Source organism: Opisthocomus hoazin, chromosome 6, assembly GCF_030867145.1.
Source record: "Opisthocomus hoazin isolate bOpiHoa1 chromosome 6, bOpiHoa1.hap1, whole genome shotgun sequence".
Taxonomy (NCBI): domain Eukaryota; kingdom Metazoa; phylum Chordata; class Aves; order Opisthocomiformes; family Opisthocomidae; genus Opisthocomus; species Opisthocomus hoazin.
Genome location: NC_134419.1, coordinates 22,073,185 through 22,090,292, shown reverse-complemented (window position 1 = coordinate 22,090,292; position 17,108 = coordinate 22,073,185). Strand labels below are relative to the sequence as shown.

The following is a 17,108-nucleotide window of genomic DNA, read 5'->3' as shown; positions in this document are numbered from 1 at the left end:
AGAACAAATAGCCTTCTATTCTTTAAAAAGAATAATATTGTCAGTAAGAGGAGAAAGGCCAGCCACTACAATCAAACATTTATTGCAGTTTTTTTCCCACTGTAGTGCTTACAGTTGCAAGTAAACTTACTTCACTTTATTTTCATCAGCGTCTAAATTGCTGATTAACAGTCAGAATATCAGCCATTTAGATATACAAACATTACATGTGCTTGTAATTAACTTGATCTGGAACTATGGAGGAAAAGAATTTATACCTAATACATTTCTCCCAAATGCAGACATACAAACTACTAAAAAAAAACCAAAACCCTCCCAAAATCCCAAACCAACACAGCAAAGCAAATCTGTCATCCCTGCCTCCCACCTACATGTGAAAGGAATTCTAAAATGGATTTTTTTTGTACATGATGAATGTTAATCTAGTCTCAGAAATTCCACTGGGAAGGCAAGAGGCACACTTCTGTACTCAGGCTGTTACAGACTGAGGCATACATCAAATGTGGGAGCTGAGGAACCTCTGTCATCTTTGGTATAATGTGTGTGCTTTTGGTCATGTGAGTCAGTACGACATGTGCAGTCTTCCCATTCAGTGTATCTGCATCTAATACTTGTAATTCTCAAAAAATAGAGACAGGCTGAGGTGTTACCCCAGGATCCATGTTATGATTCAAGAAAGCAATCAGGGACAAATCATGGGTTTGGCACTTATATTTCTCCCTCCCTAGAGCACAAATGCATTTAGAAATCTTCCTTTAAATGCCTGTAGGCATCTTTTAAAAGACCTGCAAGCTTCTAATTTAGATAAACTTCAAAAATTATACCCTGTTGTCAAATTTTGGATCCAACCTAGAATTAAAGCAGAAGAAATATTCCTTTGTGATGCTAATTTACCAACATCAATTAAAGGAGTTTTTCAGGTTTGAAGGTCCAGCTGGATTACTGTTCTACTATTTGTAATAGTGATAAATTGTAGTCATGCTAAAAAAGTTTATATGGCTATATTCAGAGAAGTAAGCTCATTGCATGTTCAGTTTTGGTCTCTGAGGAAGTAAAAACAAAGGCTGATGACAAATTCAGGATAATAATTACAAAAACAGTATCAAAAGACTCTACGACTCTGGTTACAAACCCAGGATTCTGTGAGACATGGAAATGATATTATGTATGTGAATAATCAACCTATTTGCTGAAATTTCTGAACTAGTCGTAGAAAGTTTAAGTCCAAATTCTGTATTCCAGTTCTTCCCAGGGATAGGACAGGAGGGACCCGCTGCCAGAATTGCTCTGAGACAGCTCAAGTACAACGACTCAGGTGCAGAGAACCCTAATGGTATGTTATGAGGTGACAGGCTAGATTTAGATGATGGAGACAGACTACCTTAAAAACAGTTAAATATTTTAGCAGGAAGTGTACTCTATGTCAGAAGTTCAGTAGTTTTCTTTTCAGTGGCATAGATATTCACAGACCTCCACTACAATAGCATTGCTTGTTCTTTATTCGGGTGTTGTCAAGTGAATAGGAAACAGTGTTAGATGCAGGTTATGTTAGGACAATAAAAGCATCCTTCCCCCAACATAGCCAGACACCAAATCCATTTATTGACTTGATTCTGAGACTTAAAAAAATTTAAAAAAGAGTAGTTTTAAAGATCTCCCATCACCCAATTTCTTAGGGCATAAAGGACATCACAGCTAAACACCCATCTCTTACTCAAAATCAACAGGACTGAAAATCTTGTCTATCCTTCCAGTGCTTGGAGAAGGGCTGAACTTCCAGTGGGCTAGTGGGGAGCTGCTTCCTCAGTGCAGCTTCCCTGTTGCTCCTGAGCCAGTCCTTCCCCACATGGCTCTCTTTCCTGGTCATCACACTGTCATAGGGACCCCTCTTACATGTGTTCATAATCACAACATGCTGGGATGTTTTTAGAGCACACTGTCTACCTCCTACTATTGCAACAAAGAATTTCAGAGGTGTGTGAAAAGCTGTTCTCTTGAGAAAAGTGCTTTCAAGCAAGAAGTCAGCATAATTATAGGACAAACTAGCACTAGGCTGCTGCCTGTCCATCAAGAGAATTATTGTTTGTGTCAGATAGGTTAAGGAGGGAAGTGGGTGGGAGATAACTGGAGGATGTAATCTTGGTGACAACTTTGCCGAAAGATTTTGTGTAGGAGGAGAGTGGAGGAAGAGCAGAATATGGATGAAGATGCTATTGAACTGAAATGGAAGGAGAAGCCTCAAAAAAGGATGATGAAACTTACCAGAATCTCAAGAAACAGGAATATTTAGTCTTTTCTCTGGGTGCTAATGGGTAGTACCAGTCAGTATGCCTGGACCCAGGGAAGCAGCTGATTGAGTACAGAGCCCTGTGGTATTTGGGAAAGGCTAACCGCATCTAATAAGCGCCTAGAATCACATCCACAGTGAAAAAAGGAGTCATATGTGAGACTATCTGTGCAGTTTGATGTTAGCCATATGTGGTAGAGAGGCACTAGGCAATGAGATTTCTAGGAACATCTCTAATGAAAGGTAGAAAAAGGCCTTTGCCGTAACTGGCTTCTGGGAATAAATTGAGGACAAAACAGCATGGAAGATAAGTGAAAATAAGGCAAGCAATACTAACTGTGCTAGGCAGCTTGTACTGTTTTGAAGTGCTGTGCTATGGTAGAAGTCAGGTATTAAAGGCTCTGCAGGACCTAGTGAAACTGAAGAACTTTTAAAACTCCTTTTATTTTGAAATTGTGATTCAGCACTTACAATCTCAGAGGAAGATCCATGTACTGTGGCCTACATCTGTTGAGTATAGCATGAAAGGAGTTTCTGGAATTAGAGAAACAAATACTCTACATGATATTCATTGTGCGTTTTGATAAAATTCACAGTATGGAAGCTTGCGTTGTGTATTTTCTAATTCTAGCTGACCAGGAAATATACAAAAGATTGCTTTACTCTGTGTGTCAAACTGCACATGTTTAGCTGTTGCTGCTGATTTAATTTTTTACGAAGTAAGGTACGAATTTTAAGAAGGGATCATTTTAACCCAAACAGAGGGGCAGGGGTACTACCCTACCTGAAAATGTCTTGTTCCAGCTCATGAGTCCGTTGTTGGTCCTCCCAGTTCTGCTTTTGCATTTCTTCTTGCTCTTTTGGAGTGAGAGAGCTAAAGCCATCCAAGAGCCATTTTTCCCGCAAGGCCTTTTTCTGATGGGGAAAAAAATGCAGACAGGTAAGTGTACTTTAAAAGTTAGGCTATTCAGTCATTTGCTGTATTTGTCTTCATGCCATAAATGTGACCGACATTCTTGTGCTGTATCTAGCATAAGGCAACCTGACAGTGGTGAGTGCCACTGAAAGAGGAATACTAGAAAACATTTGTGTTTTGAGATTGCTATTAAGGAGTTTGGTTTTAAGTCAATGTCCCATTTTATTAGTCCACCCAACAAATACATACATAGAGGATATCAGTTGCTGTCTGTAACAGATTAATATTTATAAGTGGATCTACTGGTGTGTTTGTCCTTAATAAAGCAAAACTACTGTATCAAAGCATACATATTACACACTTGTGCAAAAGGCTCCAGTCAGAAGTGCTATAGTTGTATTTCAATAGCCCTGACTGCAATGCCATAGTCATGGCATTGCATAAATTCTGGGAGGGGCTATAAAAGGTGAAAAGTTTCTGTAAATAAGGTTGTATAGGGGGAAGAGATCTCTAGGGAGTTAACGATGCAATGACATCTCTGGAGTTTACAACAACTTGGATAACTACAGTAGTGAAATCGCATTTCATCTGGTGAGGATGTGTAGGGTAATAGTGGGACTGGAATGGTGGAGCAGGGGCTGCTGATGTCTGCTTAGTGTTTCAGCAGACCTGCTACATATTTAGAACTGCTGTTACAGGGGCAATCCAGGGCTTATGTATTTAGGTCCTGACCTGTTTAGTGTCTGTGGAGTTCCTTCTGTACCGTAGTGGCTTATGAATGGGTGTATTGCATGTGTAGAGGTGAATGGATCTCTCAGCTGTGTTTTCCAATTTTGAAAAATATGGCTGTATGCACTGACTGCTTCCTACAGCTGCTTTACAATATGAAAGGTGACATTTGAAAGTTATCAGAGCTCTCTAAAATATTCCTGGTGGAAAAAAACTATTCAAGGAGATCAGTTCACATTTGCAGGCTAGAGATTGTAAACCATGCAAAATTTATTGAGCTCTTTTTATTCCCTTCAGTTGAACTCAGGACTATAAATCGAGTTGCTGCCTAGGGGAAGTGGGAGTCAGGGCTCCTTCAGAAAGCTCTTTTTAACAGAGGAGGAAAAAGGCATGCATACAAAGTTTTTAATTAATCATGAATTTTCCATTTGTAATTTAGGTTCCTTGAGCTGTCTGATTCCCATGTTAGGTTTTTTGTTGTTTTACCTATGTAGTTTTGTTAATTGTAGGATGTGGATGAAGATTAAATTGGATTTTTGACTGCTGCTGCTTTGAGGCAGACCTGTGCCCAGCACTGGTGAGAAGTCTGCATTAACAGTGCTGCTTGCAGTGGATGTTGGAATCCCTGCCTGCATCCTGTGTGTTGAGTCACTTCAACTGTGTTGAGTCACTTCAACTGTTGCTTCCTAAACTTTTCTGTTTACTGTATACTTTACATGAGGTTACTACTGAGGCCCAGCTGATGGGGGAGGATGTGCGTAGGACCTGATTGCAGTTAAATGCATTTTTCAACTTGCTTGATGTGTGTGGCATATGTGATGTGATAGAAACTGTGTCTAAAATGGGCTTGTTGGGAATTCGCCTTAGCCCTGTGGTACAGTGTGCTATCTCTCAACACTGGATCCTAGGAAATCTGTGGGTAACAAGGGCTGCTCAAGACTAATGTCCTGAGCCTTGACTCTGGCCTTAGGATCACTTGGCAACACTTCCTGGCAGTTGTGTCTGAAGTTCAAATGAAGTAAATGCAGATTTTAATAGAATGGTTTTATCTGATTTGGTAGATGCATGTAGTCTGGTGTTGGCATAGCTCTTATTGACCACAAAATACTGTTTTCTCAAGTTGGAGGAAACTGTTATTAATTCACTTTCAGTAAAGCAGTTTAGATTTTAATGATAAGTATGGGCTCCTCGAACATGAGATTTTAATCCTGGCTGGAACTAATCTAGCATTGCTGTCTCCAAAGAGAAATCTATAATTTCTTGTGAGAATTACAGCAGGGCTGGTGCTGTAGACCTTGGAAACCAATAACACCCTTTAAAATCAACAAAAACTTTGTGTATGTATAGGGTTAGGCCCAAGAAAACAAGCTGCCTAAACACAGGCATAACACAATAGTGTTATTTTTGCCTTTTCCTAGAATAGTTTGCTGCTGCTCCCGATTAAATTCCATGTAATCTTTTAAATTTAGTTAGCCACTTTTGAAAGAATGACACATTGCTTAGTTTGGAAACAGCCTTTGAACAACTGACAATTTCACCGGCACTGGCACTCCTGCACAAGCCAGTGCAGGTGCAGCTGCTTTGGGGCTGTCGGGTTCTTTCTGCTGTCTAGCTCTTGCTTCTGCTATAAAGCATCTCTAGCTCAGTACTGGGTTGTGCACATTTTATAGCACTTAATGAAAGCACTTTCCTTTTACATTAGGCTCAGTGTGTTAAGGGAAAGGGATGCTTACACACTGTGATGTGGTAGGACCCTGGGAATGGCCAAAGTGCTGGAAAGCAATCACTTTTGTACTTCATGGTCACATCAATAGTATTGTGACAACATTCTGCAAATTCTGTGAATAATGTCCCACGTGTGCTCCACAAATAACTCCACTGTAATCCTTAACAAGGCTGGACTAACACTGAAAGAGTCATCCTCCCCTGGAAGGCAGAGATGTTTTGAGTTGGTGGCTCTTGCTCTCCCAGTGATATGGCAGTTCACCTTATGATATTTTGGGAGAGGCATAAAAGATATTCGCAGTTTTCACAGAAGAAGTAATTCAACACTGTTACCTTCTGGAATCAGAAGGTGTGTGACCAGCACCTACAAGGTAGCACTAATGGAGCTCAGGCATGTCAGAAACCAAAACCGTAATAAGCTAAATTAGAAGAGCTCTTGGAAAGCAGATGCAAATCAATGATGACTATGCTTTTCAAGCAACTCTGTCTGGTCCTTTCCCTTGTTACCTCAGTGAGAACAGTTCCAAGTAGGAGGAAGAATTAGTTGCTGGTGCATCTAGATTTACTTGAGGATGAAATTTCTCTTGTACCCCTACTAGCTGCCTCATTACCCCTTGCAGTTCCATGAAGCCCTATCTACACAGCTGTCTGTATTTGCTTGCACGTCATCTACTTCATGTGGTAGAGGCACACATGTAGGGAATAAATGTTCCTGCTCTAGTATGGTTCTACCGGAGAACTAAGACCTGTTATGATACATGATCTATCTCTTTCTAGAAAGAAGTTAGCTTGGTGACAGCAAACAAAGTCATTGCAAAGCTGGAGCAGATTCCTATTTACAAAAAGAATTTTTAAACAAACAAACAAACAAACAAAAACCCAACACACAAAAAAACTCCCAACAAAAACCCAATGTAAAAAAACCAAACTCCCAACAAAAACCCAACGTAAAAAAACCAAACTCTTAACAAAAACCCAACGTAAAAAAAACAAACTCCCAACAAAAACCATCGTAAAAAAAACAACCAGCTGTTAATAAACCTCTTACTAAGAGTTATAAATAGGAATGAAGGACAAAACGAGGAACAGGGTAGTGTTATCCAGCTAACATGACAGTGAGATTTACCAACCTACAATAGTTTCCTAAGGGACAGGTGGGAGATATGTTGAATAGGTCATGGAGCTCTAGATTTCACTATGTATAGCTGGTAGGAGTATAAATGAGTGAAATCAACCTGACTTGCTAGGGAAATGAGCCCTTAATAAAACTTACGGAAGTGCATTGATGTTTTGGAAGTATAAATTTGTTTTAAAGTGATTTCTGTGCTACCTTCTTGTGTTGTTTGACTTCATCAAAATATCTGAACTAGGATGAAGCATAAATGTTTATTAAAGGACAAGGCTTCTAGGGCATCAAGCAGAGGATGATTATATAGTAAAGTTGCACCTGATATAAGGTGCACGTCTCAGTACTCAGTTGGAAAAAGTAGTCTCCATTTTGAGTGCTTCAAATAGCTGATGATATGTATTATACACCAGAAATATACAGATATATTTAAATGTATGCTTGATCACTCTTTGCCAAGTGAGTAATTTTCTGTACAGGTCCCTGACTTGATTCATATGCAATAGGACTGATTTTGGTTTAAAAACTTTTCTGTATGATTTTTCATAGAACAGGCAAACAAATTGCATCCTCTCTCCTCTTCCGAAGGAAAAACATTTCAGTAATATTTTTCCAGGAGTACTTTACCTTCTGCAAAATTCCATAAAATATCTTCAGAATAAGTGCAAGGTGAGTTTTTCTTAACTTTAACTCTGTGGTGCCTATTAATGTTAGCTGAAGGCATGTACTAAGTCTGTAATGAAACTGCCCTAGGACTCTGCCTGCACACAGCAGAAGTGAGGATTAGCTGGTTGTCTAGAACATATCAGTTTATCCTTTTTAAAAGAAGGCAAAAGAGTCATTCTGAATTTATAGGCATGGAAACTTGAAACATAAACTGCAGTACTCCATGTAACCATGTACTAAGATGGAGGAAGACGGTCACATGTTTGCTGCTCATTAGTTACAGGACTTGGAAAAGATATTCCCCTCGCTTTAGGCAAGGCATTGCACAATTGGTCAAGTCTGTCCTTGTGGTCACTACCTTCCAACGAAACCTAAACATGGGTGACTTTTGTGTTGGCTTGCCTGGCCCAGTGAACCAATTTATCATAACTTCTCATTTTTTTGGCTTGAAAAAAAATAAGAGGGTAGATGAAACCCAGGATCGGGTGTCTATTTTGAAAAGGAGTCTGTTTTAAATATGCTTTTCCCACATTTGCTCAAGGAGACGCATCACACTCCTGGTATTGCATTCAACATACCTTTCCTGAAACTGTTTGTCCACTCACATAATTAAAAGAGTATGTAAAATACCAGGTGTTGCATATTTCTTGAAGCATAGATTTTTGTCTCATCTCCCTAAATGACATGTACTGCCAAATTGCAACAGACATTTAAAGAATGGTGTTGTTGGGTAGAAATTGTTGTCTACAGAGGTGGATCTTTTGGTTTCTTAGTAATTTGGACTTTGTAATCCTGAGTTTACCAGGCCATATTTCAGGACAATATTTGCAGCATTTATGTTTGGGTTTTTTTTTAATAGACAAAGAAACAGCATTATTTTGCCAAAAAATCATTAAACAAGCTGACAAAAGGCTATAGCCAAATAAAAATAGGCTGCTTTTTTCCGGAAAAAAAGTGGAATTAGACCTTGTGATTGTGTTGCACCTTGCACCAAGTGAGGTTGCTGTAGTGGAATCAAGGAGTGAACACACCCAGTCTGAGATGTGAGCCTTAAGTTTCAGCTGTGAGTTATTCCTGGTTATGATCTAATTTTATGCCATGAAAGTGATCAAATAACATTAGCTCCGGAGTGTAATTTTTTTCAAAGGGTGATGGTTATTAAAGTCAAATAGAATCCTGGCAAGATTCCAAAAAGCTGTGAGAATTTGACAGTAAAAGCATGACTTGAATGCATGAAGATTTGCGTTCTAAAATCCAAAACCTTTATTCATGCTGAATGACTTGAGGCTATCTTTAGTTACATGAATCCAACACTTTACTTACCTTTAAATGTTGGTGTTTCATTTTTTCTTCTTCCACTTTTAGACGTTTCTGTGTAATTTCTTCTTGCAGTTTTCTTTTGTCCTACAAAATAAGAGAACAACAAAACTTTGTTTAGAGAAATTACTTGTTGCTAAAAATTTTTTTTAAGTGTTGTTCAGTAGGGTGAAATCAATCAATGCAAATAAAGCCTTATTTTACAGCTTTCTGTGGTGCTCAGGCAGTGCATAATTCTTAGCAACAGCTGATGTGTCCTATGCAGGTAAGTTTCCATTACTCTTTCTCTGAAGTACCTTTAAACATGTTAATGACCACAAAGCAGGGATGATCCAAATTAAATATAATATACTTCTGGGAAGGGTAGTTGAAGAAAACAGGAAGCAATAACATTTGAGCACAATCGTGTATGCAAAATGAGATTAGGAATGGGTCCTGACCAAAATTCCTAAGGCAGCCCACACATCATTTAGGAGAGGAAAGAGTCTGCATGGTGTACACTGCACAGCCGTGATACATCACTAAATTAAATGGGCTGTTGGTGAATCCAGCACTGACCTTTTGTATCTTGTAGCTAATAGCTGAAATAAACAGGAATAAACACATAGAAATTTATTTCATTATTTGAATAGTGGTAACGATGAACACAGAGAAATGTTGTATGCTACCTATATGTTGTTACATCAAAAAAAAAATTCCTTGTGCTGCTGAACTTTAGAAGAAAAAAACCTCAAGTAGTATTGATCTATCATAGTGCCACTTTGATCCTTTTTGCTGCATATTATAGAAAAAAGGAAATGGGTGAATGGTCTCTGAACACTGGCAACATTTGAGCCTCTTGGGTCTTTGGATAGCTGCTGTTATGTGGAGTATCCTTATGGCTCCTCTATATGATGCCAAACACTCATTTAGTACTTTGTGTCCTCAGCAGCCAGTGGGAAAGAAATCATGCCAGAGGAAGGTAACTTATACTCTTACAGGCTATATTAATAGGTTATTTTCTTGGTCAGCCTTAAAGCTCTAAAATCCTGTTACTGGACATGACAACTTTTGTACTTGTTTCTTGATGTCTTCTGGGGAAGTAAATCATCTGTTGTCTTGTACAGAAATGTTTGCTGACTGGAGGCTAATTCCCCTTTCCTTTTTTTTTTTGAACAGTCTGTTTTCAGACAAGTATGGTTTAGGAAGGAGTTAAGTTCCTCACAAACACAGGAACAGACTTGCCCTTTCAGCTCACCTGAGGAACTAGCTGTGTACAAGTAGTGCAGAAAGTCAGTAAGAAGGAAGTGCTGGGCATAAGGATGGGAGTTGTTCTTCACTGTTTCCCTAGGATCTCAAATTTGGAAACAGGATGAGTCGTAGTGTGTTTGGCTGAGTCACTTCACTGTTACTGGAAATTAGAAATCAGCAGTGGGGCCACAGGCTATAGAGACACCTTACTGAAGGATGGGAAGTAGAAGAAACCACCCAGATTTGTGGAGATCGAGGGCAGGACTGCAGGCTGGCCAAGAACAACTGATTGCATGCTGAGGTTTAGTAGATGAAAGAGTGTCAGTGATATCTCTCTTGCAGTCTGTAAAGTGCAGTCGCCATCTATAAACACCATCTGTACTTTTCAATTTTTTCTTGGGTCTGCCTCTCTAATATGCAGAGCAGGTAGGGATATTGCCTCAAGATACATGCTACCTTCATCTCTCTAGTGGTTTTGAGTTTTGCTAATGCACTTCAGCTAACAAAGCTACTGATTTAGGATTGCTACAATATGTAATTCTTCTGCAGTGTCCAATTTTAGAGAATTTATCCAAGAGCTGCTACTCAGCCAGTCCTGATTTTGGAGACACATCATCTGCTCTTTGACCTTCACACCTTTCCTTAGTTAGAAAATGTTCGTGATCTCATTGTATGAATGGCCTTTAAATAATCCATCATTAGATGAGCAAAGTGTGACGAGCTTGAATTTACAGATTGTTACAATTCTTGAGGAAACTGCTTTTTTCTTTACTAAAGTTCTGGATAAGATTCTTAGCCAGAGAAGGAACTTTTACTTGGTTTCTACTATTAAAAAATATTCTAAGTCAACATAAATATTCTTTTTAAAGCAATGGAGATGTGTACTAAGAACTTGGGCAGTCTAAAATGAGAAGTGGTACACAAAAATAGTGTGCAGAAAGAAATTGTAGTGTAAACACACAAAGAACTGCATTTTAAATTAACTGTGTAATAAGGAACCTATTCAGTAATGAAACTTTTGCCTGTTTCTGTTGTTAGGGATCTATGTTTCTCTTGCATCCCTTATTTTTTCTCTTAAAGTTTTCTACTTGTGTCTTTTGGTGTTCTAGCACGCTTTAATTTCATTGGTTGGTAATAAACATCCATTATACAACTATTCAGATTAAATAAATTGAAATAGATTGTTTTTTGTATATCTAGTCAAAGAAAGCTGAAAGTCTACTGCCAGAAGCTAAATTCAAGGAAGATGTATGAGGAACCTTTTTGAACCTCATGTTGCCAGAATAATTTTTAAAACCTGTTAGGACACTTCCTACAGCATATTCTGCTATGCTTTGTCTGCAGATCATGTCTTGCTGTACAAAGTTTTGACTATACATGTAATGGAATAGATGTTTATTCCTAGATAGCTGAGAGATCCTTGCTTCTACTAAATTTCATACTCTGCCCCTGTAAATAATCAGGTTGCTGGCAGAAGTGCTCTAATCTTCTATTACTATGCTCTTGTTAATGTGTGCAAGACTTGCTTTTTATGACAGAGCACCTTCACTCGTTCCTCTCTGTTGTGTGTCAGTGCAAGGTGAGATTTGAGCCTTAGTCCTAACTTTCGCTCCCACTGGAACATGTAGGAGTATTTCCTGACCTTGGAGCATAGAAAAGAATAGTGTTCTAAACTGGATCTATTGTGAAAGGAAGGAAAATGCATCTACAGAGCAGTGTCTTGCTAGGTATGTTATGTGCCAAGTCCAGTAGTTTGTGGTGGTGTTCTACAGTGGTGCCAATATTGGTCTGCTTGGTCCCATGACAGATGCCGTGTATTGTCAAGGCCAGTGGAGAAGGTAATGTTTTAGATGATGTATTTTTGTTTTTGTAGAACTTCCCAATGGTAATGCTTGGTTATCAAGGGGTCTTATCTAGAGGTATGGACACTTTAATCTGATGGCATGAGACTGCAGAAATGTCCGTAATTCAAATCTTTAATCATAATTCCAATCTTCTATTGTTTTTCTGTGTGTGGGTTTTTTTTTTCTCCCATAGAATGGAGGATTTGATGAGAAAGGATTAAGCCTAAGATACTTCTTTGACTGTTTTGTCTCAACATGTTTGACACAGCAAGCACTAAAGCTTTTGTATTTTAAGATACGTCAGTCTTTCTAAAAAAAAGATGCATTTTAATTTTTACTTGTTATATTCTATATACACCAGCAGCAGGTGGAAGCTATATAACAGAGAAAAACGGTGCATTTTCAGAGCCATGGGAGCACTGAAATCTTAAAATAATAATAAAAATAGGGTTTTCCTTTTTGCTTTGATACACAGAGAAGATATGAAAAAGAATTTGAAAACTCCTAGTGTCTCTGAGAGCCAGATGCTATAAAGGAGCCAAGCATTTAACAACAGAAACCAATCAGGTTTTAGTGCAAATGTAGTTGTTTACTGCTTTGCATACCTGAGTGCCTCTTGCTATCGTCTGTTAGATCCTTTAGAACATACATATTGTAGGTGGCATGTGAAATTCCCAGGTATGTTGCTTGGGACAAACCTTCCCAGAGCCACTGAGTAACTTGCAATTGTAATGTTGTTTTCTTAGACAGCTCATATTGCATGTTCTTAAACCTGATGATAACTTTGCCTTATTTAGGCTTCTTCATTTCTGCAGTGCATTATAACAAATACATTGTTTCAATTAAATGTTCTCAGTTGATGAAAGTAGAAAGCAAATAGTTCCTTTATGCAGCAAGCATAATAAATGAAGTCATTGCCAGAACCCAAATAACATTTCCCATTTCCTGCAATGCAAGAGACTGGAAGCTGTCACAGTTTCTTAAAAAAGTACTTCTCCAGTATTTGGAGGCAAAGATGCAGCCAGAGGACGCTAACCCAGTACATTCACAGGAGTCCTCATCAGGCAAGCGTGCTGCCCCACTCCTCCTTGCCAGATACCAGGAAGTATTAAACTTTGCAAGGCCTGGAATTCTCCAGAGCGCCAAAACATTTCTTATCTTTTGAGCTTATACGCTAGAGACAAAGTCCGGGTTACAAGTCTGGTTCAAACACCACTACAGTTACACAAACAAATGTATTCTAAACACTCTAAAACATTTCAAATTACCTTATTGTGTGCATGAGTCGGGTCCCAAGTAAATACAATAAATGGGCCTGTTGGCCTTTATCTAGTGTGAAAATTAAAACCTGGCCTATTCAACTCCTGTAGATTTCCAGTTATGCCTTCTCACGCTTATTTTGGTTTCAATAAGTTTTTTTTAAATTCTGGTCACCATTTATTCAGCCAGTAATGTTTGTTTCACAACTAATCTATCATGCTTAGAGTGTGAAAAATATCCTTGTTCCCATTATTTGTTTTTAAAGATTGCCTGTGACAGTGAGTGATCCTTCTGCAGTTTTCCTTTCATCCCAAAGGTCAAATTTTGTTTCAGTTTAATTCTTTAATTCTTTTGTAACTGAATAGGTTTCAGTGGAGATCAAATCAGAGGAGAATTTCGATTCAGCCATTTTTGTTACATCAGGTTATATTCCTTTAAAAAATAACTCAGCAGTTCCTTAAAAGCACAATAAATCTTTTGAATTGAGTTTCCCTTTGGAAGAGAAAGGGAAAATGTTTTCTAATGTCTTCAGCATAAACTCCACCAAGTTTTTCTTTTTTTTTTTCTCTGAAAACTGACAGGTGTAGGAATATGCTTAATCTAAGCTTATCCTTTTTTACTTTTCAGACAGCAATATTCACAATAGATCATCACTTATTCAGAAATGGTATTTAATTCCACAATGCAAAACTGAAAATCTTTCATCTATCAGTTTTGTTGAGAAATGGGAAAATTAATTTGTTCTGGAATTCTCTAGCTGCCTTTTGACCTGCTGTCCTTCAGGCAAACATTCACTTGTGATGGTAGTAATATGTATTTTAGACTGTCCAGTAGTGATTTGCACACATACTTTTACTGCTTTAAATTTTATATGAAAGTGCAATACAACCCATAATAAAGTCAGTACAGGCAACTCTGCTGTCTCAAAGTGATAGCTTATAAACCAGAATTAAAAAGTAACAGTTTCAAGCAGACATAACTCTTTCTTTTTCCACCCTGGAATAAATCATTCTTCAGAAAACACACAGTAGCTCATTAACACAATACTGCTTCTAAGCCTCTTTTTTATTTGCTTGTTTGTTTGTTTTTTAATAGTGAGTTATAACTGTAAGCACTTACTGTTATGGCCTGGAATCTTTCTTTCAGCAAGTCGGCTTCCTCCATTCTAGAAATCAAAAACAGACAAGTAGTGAAGGAAAACAGAATGAGATCATAAGCAAAAAGCCTCCTGGTGGGGCTACAGAAGAAGCTGAGCTGATTTGATCCAATTCCACAGCAGAGAGAAGGCAGAGTTTTTGGCTTGTCAGGAGAGTCCCTTAACAGATGAGCAGATCAGTCCAGACAGACACATGTAAAGAGGGTGTGTAGAAGAGGCAGACGTGGAGAGCGCTGGCATGAGTTGACTGACAAGTTGGAACAGTGGAGCGCAAGCCCTTTTCCTCCAGACGCTGCCAACTCTTTGTTTTAATGTGCTCAGTTACTGTGCCATAGCTGCTTTAACTGTTAAATGCCCAAAACAGAATCTTCCAGGACTGTGGTAGAAGTAAACTTTTATTATGTTCCTATTTCTCTTTCTTCCCTTTTTGTATGATTCTGGTGATAAACAGGTATTTTAAACTTATTAAATATTCCTATTTCTTGTGAAACTTCTTTCACCTATGTGTTTTAACCTATTGTGATGTTAGCACTGTAGGTGGCAAGTGGGTTTTTGAGATGGCAGTTTTAATTTAGTTTCCTAGATTAAATGTTCAGAGAAACTGTATTCATAGCTGGAAGAGTGTTTTAGAACTGCTAACCTAAAATAAAATAAACTTTAAGCAATCAGGTCTGTCATTGAATGCAAGTGTTAATCTGTGCAATTACTGGTCAGCTGTCTAGGACTCAGGGGAAGCTTTGTCTAAGTAAGGATTTCAGGATCATCATTTCAGTGTTACCAAGATGAGTCTAAGATGCCAGTGGCTTCATGCTCGATTTCCATTCAGCTGACTTGAAGGTTTTTTTGCTGCGGACTTCTGCTGGAAACAGCATTATGCTCCTTAAGGGGTGGTGTACATTTTGACCTTTCCAATTACATGACTTGGCGTCAGCCTTCCAAAATCAGTTTGGGAAACTTGCAAAACAAGTGGAGCTGCCTCTAGTGAAATCCAGTTGTGGAAAAATTCTAAGCAGGATAAAGCTGAACTCAAACAGCAGAAAGTTGTAATGTGAATCTAGAATCCCTTTGTTACACTCAGTATCATGTAACTTAAAGTCTTTGTAAGGACACCAGCAGGACAGTCAGTCAGCATGTTTAGGTTTTTTCTTGTGAACTCATTGAGATGACTAAACTAAGCAGGAGCTGGTGAGGGGTTTTACTTTACATGTCAGTACAGTGACCTGAATCTTGATGGCAAATCAGGCTCCTTACTAGCAAATTTTAAGATATTACAGAATCGAACACTTCATGGTGAAGTTACATCCTCATAATTCAATATGAATCAATACTTAATTTCAATTTCCACCATTACAAGCAGACTGTCCCCCTCCACACTGGGATTAAGGATGCGTTAATGTCTTATTTCTACTGTGATCCACCCTGAGGTTTTGTTCAAACTTGCAAAGACCCCATGTTTTATTCTCCATTGAAGACTTTTTCAAAAAAATTAATATACGCCTCATTTGGCCAGCACCCAAAATTAAAAATAATACCACATAAAAGCAAACGTGAAGTTCTAAGGCAAGTGTACTGAGGTATATCAAGAGACAGTTTATATGGGAATTTAAATGCATTCAGTTTATGGATTTGAGAGTAAGTTCTACCACCCCACTGAATGAAATATATTCTTGCTGTGGAAGCCAACTGCAGAGACAGTCTTTCTGTTTAATCTCACATAAGATAGTATAGCCTGCCTTATATTTTGAAAAAACCACCAAACTTATTTCATCTTTGTCTTCTGCGAAGTTCATGTTAAAATTTAAGTGTGTGTGTGGACTTCAAAATGTTTAAAAACATTTAAAGCAGCAAATGATTGCATCAGAAATAAGGAAGTCTGTTTTGGGCCAGAATCTGTACTCTGATGTAAATGAGATTCCATTCTCTATGGGTGGAGAAATGAGATCAGCATTTCAAGTACAAATTGGAATCAATGGGATTGCCTTGCTTTAAATTTTTATAATCTAAAATATTTTTCCTAAATTTATGCTCCAAAATTAATTAAATGCTTTTAAAAACCTTACATCCTTTTGTGAATGTCTTATATTTACAGATCAGAAAAGTATTTAACTTGTATTTCCCTAGCCTAAACCCCCAGTTTTTGAAGTAACCTGAAGATGGCTTCTAAAATGTTGCTTCCCTTTTTAAGTGACTATTATGAAGAAATTATTTAAAGCCCACTTTAAACATTTTAAATTTTTTAAATCATCTATATCCCCTTGCTAGGCAGGATCTGTTGTTCAGTCAATGGGTTGTTTTCCAGTTATCTTAATCCTATTCTAAACACGACTTATGTGCAGGAGAAGAAATGGAGCAGCTGTCATTTTGTCTGCCCCTTAAGCCTGTTTCACCAATAAGAGTATACATGGTGTTATAGTGAATCTGAACAGCTGTGTTTTCAGTCTACAGGATTCTTGGAACAAGGTTTTTCAGAACTTGCCTGCCAAAAATATATTCAGAGGAAACTATCTACCTATTCTGCAAGTTTAATTAAAAAAAAAAAAAAAAAAGAGAGAACTTTCGGAAGCCTGTATTTCTGTAACTGGCAACTGTATTTTTTTCTTTTGGGAGAATTTATTTTTTTTTCTTGGAGTTATGCAGAAAATGTCTGCTGTATCACATGATGAGTCATATAGGTTGGGTTTTTTGGCTTCACTGCTTCCTTTGTTCATTTCAATTTTTGCACTGGATACCTAATGTATGAGTAATAATGAGAATCTAAAGCACAAGGTGAAACAGTTGCATTATGAAGCCTTAAAGAAAAATGAGTGGGAATTTAGAAGAATGCATATCCTGAACCAAAATCTAGAAGCAGG

General features: G+C 38.0%; 1 protein-coding gene across 1 annotated transcript in view; it reads right to left on the bottom strand.

Moving 5' to 3' along the window:
- The window catches only part of PALMD (palmdelphin), a 29,648-nt gene extending 15,143 nt beyond the window's left edge, over positions 1-14,505 (bottom strand). The window contains exons 1-3 of the mRNA XM_009937992.2: positions 14,220-14,505; positions 8,773-8,853; positions 3,072-3,202 (exon numbers count right to left, since the gene is read on the bottom strand). Of these exons, the coding sequence (XP_009936294.2) occupies positions 3,072-3,202; positions 8,773-8,853; positions 14,220-14,264 (257 nt within the window). The 5' untranslated portion in view covers positions 14,265-14,505. The remainder of the gene's footprint in view (positions 1-3,071; positions 3,203-8,772; positions 8,854-14,219) is intronic.
- Between the last annotated feature and the right edge of the window lie 2,603 nt (positions 14,506-17,108).